General features: G+C 40.3%; 1 protein-coding gene across 3 annotated transcripts in view; it reads left to right on the forward strand.

Annotated features, from left to right (window-relative positions):
• NELL2 (neural EGFL like 2) overlaps positions 1 to 16,086 on the forward strand; it is a 364,677-nt gene that overhangs the window by 328,003 nt on the left and 20,588 nt on the right. For all 3 annotated transcript variants that reach the window (XM_036301575.1, XM_036301574.1, XM_036301573.1), the window contains exon 17: positions 12,899 to 13,039. In XM_036301575.1, the coding sequence (XP_036157468.1) occupies positions 12,899 to 13,039 (141 nt within the window). The remainder of the gene's footprint in view (positions 1 to 12,898; positions 13,040 to 16,086) is intronic.

The raw sequence follows: 16,086 nt of genomic DNA on the forward strand, positions 1-16,086 counted from the left end.
AATTTTTAAAAAGTAAAAAAAAAAAAAAAAAGATTTGTGATGTCATAGTTGTGGAGGCTGTAAGTCCAAAATCCATGGTATTGTCAGGCCATGCTCCCTCTGAAGGCTCCAGGACAAATCTCTCCTTGCCTCTCCCAGTTTCTGGTGGCCCCAGACATTCTCTAGCTTGTGACTATGTAATTCCAATCTCTGCCTCTGTCTCCATGTTGACTTTCTTTGTGGTTCACTCTGCACTTTACTTATAACGACCCCAATCATTGGATTTAGGGCCTGCCTAAAGAATACATACTGAGATTCTTAATTATATCTGCAAAAAAAACCTATTGCTAAATATGGTCACATTCTGAGTCCAAGCAGACATGAATTTTGAGGGAACACAACTGAATCCACTATAGGTATTGATGATGTTTAGGTGTTTAAAGACCTAGTCCTGGATAAAATCACAAAAAAGTTAGTAGATAGAAAACAAGATATCTGAGAATAGATCTCTAGGGAACCCAAACTTTTGGAGATTGTAAAGTTAAGATATGGAAAGAAGATCAAAATATAGAGGCCATTGTGGTAAGAGGAGAACTGAGAAAGTGGTGTTTCTTTGCAAAGTGAGAAAAGTTTTTCAAGGAGTGGTGAACTACTGATGTAGTCCTTTATTTTACTGGACTGTATCATCAGTAAATCGTTTTTTAAAATGGTGCCTAAAATGTGCATAAGTTTTCTGTGGAATTATATATTAAATATATTTATTCTGCCTTCAGACAGTTATGCTGAGTATAGAATTCTAGGGTCAAAATCATTGCTTCACTGTCTTATAGCATGCAGTGCTGCAAGTGAGAAAAATGATGCTTGGCTGTTATTTCCCTTCTGGAAGTTATTCAGATTTGTATTTTATTCTTATTGTGAAATTTCACAGTGTGTGTTTAGATGTGGGTTTTTGTTTCATTCATTTGTGAGACAGTGTTGTGTATGGGGCCAGGGTTTGACCTATGTACCTAGGGTGTCTGTGTTCAAATGCCAGTTTTGCCCCTCAATACCCTTAAGGAGAATTACTTAAACTCCCAGTGTCTATATTTCTTCCTCTTTAAAATGGGGAGAGTGATAATATTTCCTTCCTCATGAGACTGCTGTCAGCACTAAATGAGTGTATGTAGGTAAATCACAGAGAACAGTGGCTGCCACATAGAAAGCCTTCACTGCGTATTGACTGTCATGTCACTATTATTGGGAGACTTTGCTGGGGCCTTTAAATCCAAAAACTACAGTTCTATGGAAAGTTCTTCAATTATTATTATTTTAAAAGATATTTTCCTTCCATTGATTTTCTCTTTTCTTGGTATGAAATTTGTCTTTAGTCAGAAGCTAATACTTTGGGGTTGATGTCTTTGCTCTTACTGTATCACACTTCATCTATTTTCCATGTTATACTTTTGAAGATACTATTTCTACTTGCTCTTCCAGGCCTTATGTTGCATTTAGAAATTTCTAGCTATCACATTTTTAATTTCCAAGAACTGCTTCTAACTCTCTAATTATCTCTTTTCATAGCACTGTCCTTTTTATGGATGAAATAATCTCTCAAATCTACTTGAAGATATTAATAAGAAATATTTTAAGTTCTGTTTTGTGAATTTTTTCTATTTCCTTTGAGATTAGTTTTTCTGATGGTGTATCTTGGTTATTCTCTTATATTGTTATAAACTTTTCCCAAGTATTTCTTGTTTTTTGATTTCACATTAATCTTTCAAGAGTGATGAAATAGAAACACTGACTTTGAGCTTTGATAATGAGGTAAAGTTTATTGACTGGCAGACTTACAATAGGGGAACTGAAAGGGAGCCAGTTATTTACACTCTGAGATCTCTACATGCTGAAATGCAGGGGGCTTTGTTCCAAAGGATGACAACACCAGCTGCCTTAGTTTCCTTCAGATGTTGTATTTACTTATTTTTTACAAAGGAACCATTCACTCTGGCCTCAGGGGTGATTGCTATCTTGAGGCAGTCTGCTCCAGGTGGGAGGAGGTGGGTGGGTTGATTGTTCATCACTAGACTTGTAATTCACCCAGCTACTCTCAGCTCCAGGTCTCAGCAGCCCTGCTTGGTATGTTTTAAGTGTTATTAAATACTTTGATTTAATAGTCTTATCTTTAAAATAAAGACAAAAATCCGCCCTCAGATCTTTATGAAAAGGTATACAAAGAAATCTAAATAAAATCATAAAATGTTATTATAACAAGCAGTTTTATTTTATTTATTTATTTTTTAAATATATTTTATTGATTTTTTACAGAGAGGAAGGAGAGGGATAGAGAGTTAGAAACATTGATCAGCTGCCTCCTGCACACCCCCTACTGGGGATGTGCCAGCAGCCAAGGTACATGCCCTTGACCGGAATTGAACCCGGGACCCTTGAGTCCGCAGGCTGACGCTCTATCCACTGAGCCAAACCGGTCAGGGCAAGCAGTTTTATTTTATATGACATATATATTTACTTATTCCTTCTAAACTCATGTTTGTTATCATTTTTTAAATTCTTTATTGTTTAAGGTATTATTTCAAGTAGCTTCAGATTCCTTCAAGGCAGACTACTGCCCTCATCAGCTGTAGGACCACATCTCTCCATATCCAGGGGTGGGCAAACTTTTTGACTCGAGGGCCACAATGGGTTCTTAAACTGGACCGGAGGGCCGGAACAAAAGCATGGATGGAGTGTTTGTGTGAACTAATATAAATTCAAAGTAAACATCATTACATAAAAGGGTACGGTCTTTTTTTTTTTTAGTTTTATTCATTTCAAACGGGCTGGATCCGGCCCGTGGGCCGTAGTTTGCCCACGGCTGACTGGGCTGTGGCTTCCTTGGCTCTGACCTATATCCCATTTTCTAAGAAAAGACAAATATGTATTGAATTTACTTTCCCAGCTGGTGGTGATTTCCTTTTATCTGTGTTTGCCTAAACTTTGTTATTTTGACAGCATGTTTATAAGATTGGGAGGAAGAAGAGATTTTCAAATGTTTTTAATCAGAAGCCTTGTGCTCTTCCTGTTAAAATATGTATATACACCTATATGCAACGAGCACATTCTCCTCCACTTAATATTTAGTCAACATTTTGACATAAATTTTTGAAGTAGGTTGAGAAGTGTCATCGTACCACCTTGTTACTGCAGCTCAGTGAATGCTTTCAAGCTGACACCTGCCTGCATCCCCCCTCTGACCCAGCTGATCGCAAAGGTGGGGTTGCCACTTAGTTACTGGATATTACAGAAATATCACTCATTCATTCAGCAAGCGTGTATGAATCTGTAACAATGTATTAAATACTTTGCGAGGTGTTCTCAAGGTGTGGTTTAAAAAAATTCAGAAGTAGCCTTGGCACGTATGCAGCTTACTCAAAATGACAAGCATTAAGTTACTATCCAAATTAATATTTTCAAACTGTTGTAATATTTAGGAACTTTGGGGGTGAAGCAAATGTTTTATATATTAGTTATGGGAGTGGTTGCATGTGAAAACTCATGAAATTGTTGTGATGTTTTTGTATATAAATTCTACCTCAGTAAAGTTGGATTTAGGTCTGAGGATCTAATGTATAGCATGGTGACTAAAGTTGATAGCACTGTATTGTATAATTGAAGTTTACTAAAGAGTAGAACTTAAATGTTCTCAGCATCCTCCTCCCACTCCAAAAAGGATAAACATGTGAGGTGATAAATGTGTTAATTAAATCAGTGGGGGAATCCTTTCACAACATATCCATAAATAAAATCATCACATTATACACTTTAAATATACACTTTATAATTTTGTCAACAATACCTCATAAAGTTGGTTTAAAAAAATGAAGGCAAAAATTTTTTTAGAAATAAATATGGACAAAATATGCATAACACATCCTTTCAGATACCAATAAAGTCTATAATATAAAACTATAAAATCATTAGAGAAAGGGGAAATATATCATGTGTATGGATTAATGTAAAGATGTCAGTTCTCCCAAAATCAATTTATAGAATCAATGCAGACCTTCTCCTCCCCTATTTTTTTTTGTTTGTTTGTTTATTTTACTGGTGAGAAATTCACAAATTGATAGACAAAAAGCCCAGACTCAAGGTACTTTTGAAAGGGAGGAAGAAAGATAAGGAGGACTTTCTCTAGAATTGAAGTTTTTCTAATTAAGTCAGTGTACTATTTGCAAGTTTAGAACAAAAAATATCTTGTGATAGTTGTTGTTAAGGCAAAATACAATGAACTCATGGGGGAAAGTACAAAAAACAATGGGCAATAGGAGATCTAACATAGCCTTTGAGTCAGAAAGGCTTTCTCAAGGAAATTAATTGAAGTATGAGACACAGTCAGAAGAGAAATAGTTAACTGGGTGAGGGGATGAGAAAAAAAGAAGAACATTCTAGGCAATAGGGACTCCATATGCAAAGACTCTCAAGGGAAAAAAAAATGATAATACTCCAGAAACCACACATAAAAATCAGGTTCTCTTTATCTTTTTTCCTCTGTATGGTATGTACCGAGACATGTGGACTGTAAACCTGACTGGGGTGATGTCAATGCAGGGGACGTGAAAGAGCCTTGTATACCAATCCTATCTAATAAAGAGGGACTATGCTAATTGACCCTCACACTGTCGCAAAGTGCACACAGCCAATAAGGAGGGAATATGCTAATTGACTACCACGCCCTCACACAAAGATGGTCGCCCCCATGTGGTCAAAGATGGCTGCCACAAGATGGCCAGCATGGGGGGACAGTTAGGGGCAATCGGGCCGGCAGGGGAACAGTTAGGCATCGATCAGGCCGGCAGGGGAATGGTTAGGGGGTGATCAGGCTGGCGAGTGGTTGGGAGCCAGCAGTCCCGAATTGTGAGAGGGATGTCCGACTGCCCAATGGGATCAGGCCTAAACCATCAGTCAAACATCCCCCAATGGGTCCCAGATTGGAGAGAGTGCAGGCTGGGCTGAGGGAAACTGCCCCCCGCCCCCAGTGCATGAATTTCATGCACCAGGCCTCTAGTTTAAGATAAGCATTAAAAAAAGGAAACCCACATACTTCTTTATCCCTATTTCCACCCCCCCCTAATTAAAATCATTATTATTTTTTTCTTAAAGAATGAAAAACAGCTCATAAGGTTATGAGACTGCCTCTAGTCTTGCCCAGTCCTGTCTGTTCAACATGTAGGCACTGCCTGTTTTTCCCAAACTGTACCTACACCACGTCACTCTACCTTTAACTCTTCAGTAGCTCCCAATTGTCCACAGAAGAAAAGATATTCTCTGGCCTGAACCCAACCTGTAAAACTGCATTTACCTCTGCTCCTTTTCAAATAACCAACTGACAAGTGAACATGTTTTGTATACTCTGAAGGGTTATTTTAGATGTGGAGGTGGAATTTACACATATGAAATGCCTGTTATGAGCCAGGTATCACTTCTATGAGGCCTTGGACAGCTAACAGAAGCAGTTAACAGCAAACTGTTGAGAGAGAAAGAAGGATTATTTGTAGTTCAGAAACAGAAAACTCAGACGGTTTAGTAAAATAGTCAGTGTTACACAGCTAACAAGCCGAAGAGCTGGACTTCACTCACTTTAAGGTATACACTGAGATATCTCAAAGCATTAGCTGTTTCTGATTGGCCAAGTGTTGGTTTTGAGAGGCAGCCTAGTGTGGGAGAAAGAGGCCTGCACTTGGATTTGAAAGAGTTCTGGTCTATTGTGTGACCTTGGACAGTGTGTTTGCTCTCACCCTTCTTTATCTAAAACATAGTGATAAGAATATGGTTATTAGGAGGACTAAATGCTGTAATGATGACATTATATTGTGCTTTTTTAAGGATCAGTCAATAATTTCCTAATTATGAACTACAAAGTAATGAAAATTTTCACTAAATCTACAATGTCATTACCCCACTTGTGAAGAGTATATCATGATTTTAAATATTTCTTTACATATGTTGAGAATATTTTATTTTCAAAATGCTCATTTAAGAAATCAGTCTTATAAAATTTTGGACAGTATTTTATTTCTAAATCTTCTATAGTTATTACAAATACTATAATGCTCAAATGAGTTTGCATTCCTTGAGCACTCACATCTATCTAAATCTTGAAAGCAGATACCCCACAAGCTGAACAAATGAGAGAGGGAAATGACCTTGTGATTAAAAAAAAATGCTACAGATAATCTAGAAAGCAAATAATCCACATGTGGGTAATTAAAAGTTGATTAATTTGTTTTGAGGATGTTTACTTGCCTGCTGTTCATCAATGTAATTTAACTACCAGGGCATAGGATAGTTATGTAAATAGTTCAAGTACTATTTTTATGAGAAATGATGCCAGGTTTTTATTAATAATAAACAGTATGAAAGATGGCACTTATTATTTGACTTTGCCATTAAAAATAATGTGCTCACTTGAAAAAATTGGATTTTCTTTTCATTCATATAGAGTAGCAACTAATCAGTTTCTCTTAGCTTTAAAGGGGTGCAGGATAAACTAGTGATTAGGGTCTAGTTTAGGTATGGCTATTTCTAGGTATTTGCACACTTTTTATTGTCCTTAATTATGTTGTTACAATACAAATCACTTATGCATGAGAGATTATCACTCACATACCTCATTTTATAACTGCATTTAATTTTACAAAGAAATATTTTGTCATTTTCTAAAGTGAGCCTTTAAATGCTATGGCAAAAGCCATTTTCAGTAGCTCCCTCTGAAACCACCAGTTTGGGTGCCACTGTAGCAGGTATTCATCCCCACACCAGAGGGAAACAAAGGAAGCAAGACTCGGAAATGTGTGAGCTTCTCTGTGTTCACACCCTTTCCCTTCTTGTTTTTCTGCTTGTTGGTTTGTTTTGGACGATCGCCTCAAAACATATGTGCTTTCTAGAAAATCTATCCTCAACAGTGCCTTCCAATTTTATTACCTAAGTCTATTCTGATCCCTGGAGTCTGACTGCTATTGATGGCTGTTGCTGGATGGCTAAATATCTTTTGGATTTTAGGTTCTCTGTGCTTTGGGACAGCATCTTAATATCATCACTAGCTGGCTGTTCTAAATATAGCTACTGGAAATGTTCTAATTGCCCCTCAGGAAGTGGGAACTAGTTCCTCTCTAAGATATAATATGTAATGAAATTATAGTTTTTCATAAAACTTATTTTTAGTTGTTTATGTAATGTGCCTACAGAGTACAAAATTTAGATCCTTATAATATAGACTGAGTCATCTGAGCTTATACACTCTTGTATTCTCTTTTTGAATACTTTTATTCAGTTTTGAAAGTAATATGTTCAAAGTTGATAGTTCATATGTGGAATAAAATAATGATTTTCTCTCCTAGGTCTGTTGTTCTCTGTATATTTATCTCAAATAGAAATTTTGGTTTTACCTGACCTAAAGAAAGTACCCCCAAAAATAAAATCTTCAAAAAAAATTCTACTGTTTGCTGTTATTACACAATATGTAAAGCGTATGTCTGCATCCATAGTTATAACTCAGTAATATCCACATTTGTGTGTGGGAAAAAATACTGAAATCTTAAATTGTGGATCAGATTGCAAGTCTTCACTTGCTAAATACTTACTGAGCAACTAAGTACATCAAATAATTTGCAGATGAGGTTGTTTGTTTTATCTCTGACTTCAAAAAGATCCATGAGCCAAAAAAACTTGCCTTCTGGTGAGAAGTGTGTGCTTTGGCAATTCAAGCAAACTTTCATTTTAAATGGTCTTTTACCAAGGTCGAAAGTTTGCATAAAGAAATCAAAATGATCAGGAACATGAAAGTATAAAATGAAGCAAATATATTTTTCTAGTTTTTCTTTACTATCCTATATGATAGCAAGTATATAATTTGAACTATAACACATGTATAGTTAACAAGTCTATCCTATACAATATCCTTGTATATTTTGTAAATTGAGTCATATTTTAAATAAATTAAGGCCTTTCACTACCTAAAGACTTACTCAGGCCCTAACCGGTTTGGCTTAGTGGATAGAGCGTCGGCCTGCGGACTCAAGGGTCCCGGGTTCGATTCTGACCAAGGGCATGTACCTTGGTTGCGGGCACATACCCAGTAGGGAGTGTGCAGGAGGCAGCTGATTGATGTTTCTCTCTCATCGATGTTTCTAACTCTCTATCCCTCTCCCTTCCTCTCTGTGAAAAATCAATACAATATATTTAAAAAAAAAAGAATTACTCAGAAAATTTTTCCGAAATGTGAATAAGTGTTCCATATCTTGCCATTTTCTAAACTCCAGTCACTTGTATATCCCTTCATAATTTTTGTCATATTCATATGCCAATATTTATTTAATAATCTTTCTGTAATCCCTCTCCCTTTTTAAATTTAAATTTTGCTAGTGTACTATTAGTATCACTTGCTATATGGAAATAATTCAGAGATATAAATATGTAGCCATTAAAATAAAGGATTTGCTTATTATCACCTAATACTATACCAATGGTGATAGATATAGACTATGTTGGGAAACACTGTGCTACATGAATGTAAATTCAGATTTTTATAAATTTAATTAAAAAAAAAAATAAGGATAATTTAGATAGATAGTAAACCTAGTGAGGGCAGAAATTACTTCTGGTTTGTGCATGTTGTTTCCCCACCACTAAGTACTTGGCCCATAATTGGCATGCAGTAAATAGTGAATAGTAAATTAACAAGTGATGCATACATTTATGTATTCATCTTCTAAATAATACTCAAACTGTATATGAAAGTACATATGGCCCATAAATGTTGTATCCTCAGTCTTCAAAATACTGAGTAATATAATGCAAAACATTTCTATTCATTTTTAATGAGCATATTTATAGATCAAGGAAGGTTGCTGTCTAATCTAATAAAAGACAAACATGCAAATTGACCATACCTTTGCTATGCCTTAAGCCACGCCCACAAGTCAATCAGAGCAACTATATGCAAATTAACCCAACAAAGATGGCGGCTGGCAGCCACGGAGCTGAAACGAGCAGGAGGCTTGGTTGCCCCAGTGATGGAGGAAGCCAAGCTTCCCAGCCAGCTCTGAGCTCCACTGAAGGCAACAAAGTTTCAATTATAGAAGGTAAATAAACCCCAGATACCTGCTTTCAGCCAGTCGTGGCAACGGAGTTGGAGCGAGCAGGAGCCGGCTCTGAGCTCCACTGAAGGCAACAAAGTTTCAATCATAGAAGGTAAATAAACCCCAGAATAAATAAAAAAAAGAAAAAAATGAGAGGCTGGGAGCTTGCATCACCGGGGGGCTTGGCCAGCCTGAAAACGCTCCTCAGCCCCTCACCCAGACTGGCCAGGCACCCCAGGGGTGACCCCCCACCCTAAAGGGGATGTGGCCAGCCTGAAAACAGCCATCAGCCCCTCACCCAGGCTAGCCAAACCTCCATGGGGTGAGGGTCCCCACCGGGGGGGGGGGCTTGACCAGCCTGCAAACAGCCATCAGCCCCTCACCCAGGCTGGCCAGGCACCCCAGCGGAACCTCTACCCTGATCCGGGACACCCTTTGGGGCAAACCAGCCGGCCCCTACCCATGCACCAGGCCTCTATCCTATATAATAAAAGAGTAATATGCAAATTGGCCCTAACAGCAGAACGACTGGGAATGACTGGTCACTATGACACACACTGACCACCAAGGGGCAGACGCTCAATGCAGGAACTTCTCCCTGCTGGTCAGTGCACTCCCAAAGGGGGAGCTCTGTTCAGCCACAAGTCAGGCTGATGGCTGCCAGTACAGCGGTGGTAGTGGGAGCCTCTCCCACCTCCTCAGCAGCGCTTAGGATGTCCAACTGCAGCTTAGGCCTGCTCCCCACTGGCAAGTGGACATCCCCTGAGGGCTGCCGGGCTGCCAGAGGGATGTCTGTCTGCCAGCTTGGGCCTGATCCCCCAGGGAGCGGGCCTAAGCCAGCAGGTGGACATCCCTCGAGGGGTCCCAGACTGCAAGAGGGCATAGGCCAGGCTGAGGGACTCTTCCCCTGAGTGCACAAATTTTGTACACCGGACCTCTAGTCCTATGTAATAAAAGCATAATATGCTAAGTGTTCAACCCATCGGTTGACCGTTTGGTCTACCGCTCAACCGCTTGACCGCTCAACCAGTCGCTATGACACACACTGACCACCATGGGGTAGATGCTCCGACCAGTAGGTTAAATTGCTGCTGGAGTCCGGCCAATTGGGACTGGGTGAGAGGGTTGGACATGCCCTGGAATCCTCCCATAGACCCTCCCCGACCGGCTGGCCCCCATCGGCCCCGATTGGGATTAGGCAAGATGGCCCCAATGAGCCTCGATCACTGGCCAGGCTGAGGGAGCCCACCCATGCATGAATTTGTGCACCGGGCATCTAGTATTGTAAATAAAAAGAAGTTGAAGAAGTTGGAGATGAGGCAGTATAGGAGTAGGAATTGTGTTTGAAAAGAGTGATGAGAAAAAATAAATTGAATATATATATGTGTGTGTGTGTGTGTGTGTGTGTGTGTGTGTGTGTGATGGGATCTGAGGTAACTCTGCAACTGTGTTCAGGCAAGAAAATGGGGATAAATTAAAGGACTAAATATAGATGCAAGAGTTGCTTCAGTGGAGAAAGCTCTCTTCCATTAACAGCTACTTCCAAATCACCAACACTAATGACCAAATTGTTCTAAAATGAGATATTCTAAACATACCCCTTCTGGCCTTCTTCCAAGAAACTCACTTCTAAAGCTTAAATCCCAACCTGTTTTCTTTTGTCCATGCACTTAAGAAATGACATAATCAATTTTCTGCATCATTTGCGTTAGAAGAAAAGACCATGTAAAGCTGAATGAGCAAAGGATGTTGGTCCCATTTATAATCAGAGGTTCATCAGTTAGGGAGGCCTTTGAGATACAAATAGGCTGTTTCATAAAACCTATGAGGCCTTAGTAAGTGGAAGCAATCCACATGTGTCAGGAAGTCAATGGTTAGCTAATTTGCTCACTAGGAATTACTTGGACGGTGGGAACAACTGCCTTGAAGAACTGATTCTTCAGAAGAGGAACCACAGAGACAAAACATCCATAGTTCAGAAATAATGTTAAACTTTTGCAATAATATAAGATATCTATTTTTTGGCCTATTATCGAATCTAAGAGAATAGTTTGTGCCTTGTTTTAGTGTGGGGACTCTGGGCTTATCAGAACTAAATGAATGTTGACTTATTTCGCTTAAAAAAAAACACACACACAACTTTATTCATTTATTTTTAAAAAATTGTCTCTTTTGCCCTAATCGGTTTGGCTCAGTGGATAGAGCATCTGCCTATGGACTGAAGGGTCCCTGGTTAGATTCCGGTCAAGGGCATGTACCTTGGTTGTGGGCACATCCTCAATAGGGGGTGTGCAGGAGGCAGCTGGTAGATGTTTCTCTCTCATCGATGTTTCTAACTCTCTATCCCGCTCCCTTCCTCTCTGTAAAAAATCAATAAAATATATTTTTTTAAATTGTCTCTTTCAAAATTGAACATAGGAAAAGAAAATGAAAGGAACATATACTTCCAAGAATTTGGAGTTAGAGACTGGACTAGGAAGGAAATAGTTTGTGCTGAGCTGGAGTGGACCGTCTGGGGTGCAGGACTCTAAATAGCAGTTGGATTTCCCTTCAACACGAGGGACATCGTCGTGGTGGTCACTGCATCAGGAACTGTGACGCAGGTGTGGGAAGCATAGAAGAAAATGCTATTCTACCTTGGCAGTCAGAGTCTTCAGTCACAACACAAGGCTAGAAGATGGGAGAGGAGTGCATGTGAATATTTTCACAGCTACTAGTACAGTGGTGCAGTGCCATCAGATCACTTAGGGTCCGAGTCAACCCCAAAGCACCCAGAACCCAGAGATATTTGAGAGGAAAGGGACATTCTGTAAGTCAACTCTAGGAATTTTCCCTCTATGATCAAAGGAAGAGACTTGGATGGGGTTGGGTGTTCCCATTATTTAGCAAATAGAACCAGGAGAATAAAGGGCTCCTAATATTTGGAAATATTAATAAACCACTGGAGGAAATATATGAGACTCAAGATGCATACCTTTCTTTGTGTTGGGAATTTTGCCAATTTTAGTCTGTGTCTACTTGCAGGCAGCCGTGAACATATAGGTGATCTTCATTAAATCACATATAATTGTTTTACCTCATTTTGTTTCATTTGTCTGATATGCTATATACTTGGCAAGATATTTTTTGAGGGTTGAATAAGCTAATATATGGGAAACCCATTACATAGTGACAGAAATTTGAAGGATATTGATGCATGAATGCTATAGCCATATGTTGATGATGAGGTTGTAATAGGGTATGCCAATAGTAATAAAAGACCCTAAAATCTTAATGGCTTAGTGCAAACAGGTGGATTTCTTGCTTATACTGTATGTCCATTTCAAATAGAGAAGGAAGGTGCCCCACATCATCCTCACTAGGGAACTGTGGCTGATCGGAACATTGCTGGTCATTGTGATGGGAAAAATATACATGTGACTCACACACTGCATCTCCAAGGCTCTGCGTAGCAGGGACAGATGTCACTCCCTAATTAGCTTTAGGAAGTCCCGGGGCAATCCTAGCTTGTGTCCAGAAGAGCTGGAAATACTTGGTGAGCAGCACTAATGACCATTACAGATCATTTCTTTCCATTTTCTACAGCAGGATGACTTTTGCAACAGAGAAGCTGTCTAGATGTTTTTCCTCTACTAATACCACTACAATTTTTCTGTACAGCTTCCAATAACAAAGTGGACTTTCACAATCTTATGTGTCCTCGGTTTTTAGGATTTGCTGGTGCTAAAATGTTAATAGAATATCTTTGTTTCTTTGAGATAAAAGCAGCAAGTGTATAACAGCCCCTTTTTTTTCTTTCCACACAGACATTGATGAGTGCTCGGATGGCTTTGTTCAGTGTGACAGCCGGGCCAATTGCATTAACCTGCCTGGATGGTACCACTGTGAGTGCAGAGACGGCTACCATGACAATGGAATGTTTTCCCCCAGTGGAGAGTCATGTGAAGGTCAGTTCAGGAGAGGACCTAGAGTTTAAAACTCCTCTTGAACCTGAGGAATTTGCAGTAAGGTGTAGGTAGTTGCCATTGACCTAATGTTTAAGTTGGTGATTTTTGTTGTGTGCTTATACGGCAGTGATTGGAAACATGTTAAAATCTAACTTTTGCTTGCTAACTATGATAATCAGTTTTTAGATTATTAAAATTTATGACGCTAAACCAATTATTTATGGATATTTGCAACCATTGAGTGTGTTTTAGAATGAATAAGCCCATAATATCAGATACATTTTGGAATTGCCCCCCAAAATAGGACCCCCAAGAAAAGCTTGAAAAATAGATGGGGAAAGCAGCATAGAGAGAAAAAAGGGGGTAATAGGGATATGATAATGATATAGCCAAATATAATATACATAGGACATGATAACATATCACTTGCCTGGCAAAGTAAGAGATGTTTAGTGAATGTTTCATGTTGAATACAGAAGATATGATTCCTGCTTGAAAGAGGATTTTAGTCTAATAGGAGTAGAAAGTCAACCAGATTATACTCAACTAGAGGCCCAGTGCACAAATTTGTGTACTGATGGGGTCCCTCGGCCTGGCCTGCGGGGATCAGGCTGAAACTGGCAGGCCAACATCCCCTGAGGGTCTTGGATTGTTAGAGGGCACAGACCAGGCCGAGGGACCCCACTGGTGCACAAATCTGTGCACCAAGCCTGTAGTATGTATATAAGATCTTTGGTTAATCCCTTCCCACTCTCCCCCTTTCCCCCTTCCCTCTCAGATTCATCAGTTTGTTCCATGTTTCCATGCCTGTGCATTGAGCTTCTGCCCCCTGGTGGTCAGTGCATGTCATAGCTACCAGTTGAATGGTCGAATAGTCACTTAAGCATTTATATATATATAGACTAGGGGCCCAGTGCATGAATTCATGCACCTTGAAAGGAACTGTGGGCCACAAGGCTGTGGTGGACATAGGGGCGGGTCTCGGCCCATCCTTCATGCCCCCACCCGGCCCCTCTCACAGCGGCCCCCAGTCCCCTGTCTGCCAGCAACCCCACTCACACCACTGCTGCTCCCACGCAGTAAGGGTGCTGGCCCTGCTCACACCCGCTGACAGAGCAGAGCAAAAGGGGCTGGCACCAGCAGCGGGTGCAAGCAGGGCTGGTGCCATCAGCAAGTGTGAGTGGTAGCTGCTGCTCCAGTCGCCCCTCAGGAGCAGGGGGAGGTGGAGATGCCTGCAGGGGCGATCGGGACCAGTGCTGGACACCGGCAGCAGGTGGTGCATGGGAACAAAGAATTTTCAGTAACCACCAGAGGCTTGCCCCAATGACAGCAACCAGTGCTCGCCTTGGTCTGGTGCCCCCACTTACCTCCTCCACCATCCTTTCATGGCTGATGCCCATCAAGTTCCGGGCTCTGCCACCTCCTGTCGACGCCCACATGTTCCGCATGCGCCCCCTGGTGGTCAGTGCATGTCACAGCTACTGGTGGTTCGGTTGTTCTGCTGTTCGGTCTATTTGCAAATCAGGGTTTTCTATATATAGAAAACTTACCATTAATTTTGAATTCATTTCAGTGAATTGACAAACAACTCTGCTTGTCTGTACCCTTGTCAAGGGGCACAGTTTTTAAACAGCAGGCAGAGCCCAGTGAATAATTGCCAGGGAAACCACCCACACTGGAAGGATTTGCCATCAAATGTAGTCACAGGAATGGAGAATAAAAAAGATCTCAAAAAGTCATTTTCTCCATTTGTATTTACACTTTCATGGAGTAACAGCTTGAGAGAATAATGTGGCTAAAATGACAAAGTCAATGAAAGCCTTGGCGAAGCTAACTTAACAGTAGTTGACACCTAAATGATACGATGTCTTTTATCCCTGTGCCTCTAAAGGTTTTCACACAGAGAAAAGTGAAACAGACTTGGGTGATAGATGCCAAAGCTCCCAGCATGCTTTGCCAGCAGCCACAGAGCTCTGGACCTTGAGCAGAGGAGCCATCTGGATTTTTACGTAGGAATGGGAATACTAACACCTTACCAGGGGCTAAAGCCTGGCATCTGCATATAACCGTTTAACTTTGGTCTCAGGGCTTTCCCTTGCCCTTGTTAATGTTCCAGAGTAAGTACTTCCAGCCCCGTAGAGAATTCCAAGGGCCAGAGCAGATCAAACTGTGATTTGGCTCTTCCCCGATAAACTATTTTGCCTGTATTCTGTAGTATATTATGAGAAAGAAGCCTTCCTTTTTTATTTTCGATTACACACAAAAAGGATGAATATAAGCTGATTATAAATAAATTATACAGAAACATATACATGAAAGCTGAAAATGCATCTTTAGTTCACCCCCATTCCCCCATCCCTTCCACTTCTCCTCTAGGGGTAATCTGTGTGTCATTCTGCTTGGTATCCTTGCACATCCTTTCACATATGAGTAGAAAACCACATAACTCTGCTATCTTACTTTACATTTGTAACTGCACTCACTATTTTTTAAAATGTATGACCACTAATATCAAGTGGGCTATATTTGTTGTCTATTGATGCATAACAAATTACCCCCCAAACTTAGCAGCTGAAAACAACAAAAATTATCTCACAGCAGCTTAGATGTAAGCCTCTGGTTTGGGGCTTCTCATGAGGTTACAGTTAAGTGGTTGGCCAGTCCATGGTCTCATCTTGAAGACCTGTCTGGGGGGGATTGGAGGTAATGGGAATCTCTTTCTGAGGTCACGCATGTGGCTATTGGCATGCCTTGTTTCCTTAGCACATGAGCCTCTCCATGGGGCTGCCTCCAGACACAGCAGCTGGCTTCCTTCCCCTGGAGTAAACAATTCAGGAGAGAGCAAGTGCACAAGATGGAAGCCACAGCTTTTTTATAACTTAACCTCAGATGTGACATGTCATCACTGTTCCTACATTTTGTTTGTTAGAAGTGACTCAATAAGTCTAGCCACCTTCTGGGGGAGGGGATTATATAGGAGCCTAAATATTAAATGCTGAGGATCATTGGGGGCCATTTTATAGGGCCGTCGGCATTGTCCAGCATTC

This window comes from Myotis myotis, unplaced genomic scaffold (genome assembly GCF_014108235.1).
Source record: "Myotis myotis isolate mMyoMyo1 unplaced genomic scaffold, mMyoMyo1.p scaffold_m19_p_3, whole genome shotgun sequence".
NCBI lineage: Eukaryota > Metazoa > Chordata > Mammalia > Chiroptera > Vespertilionidae > Myotis > Myotis myotis.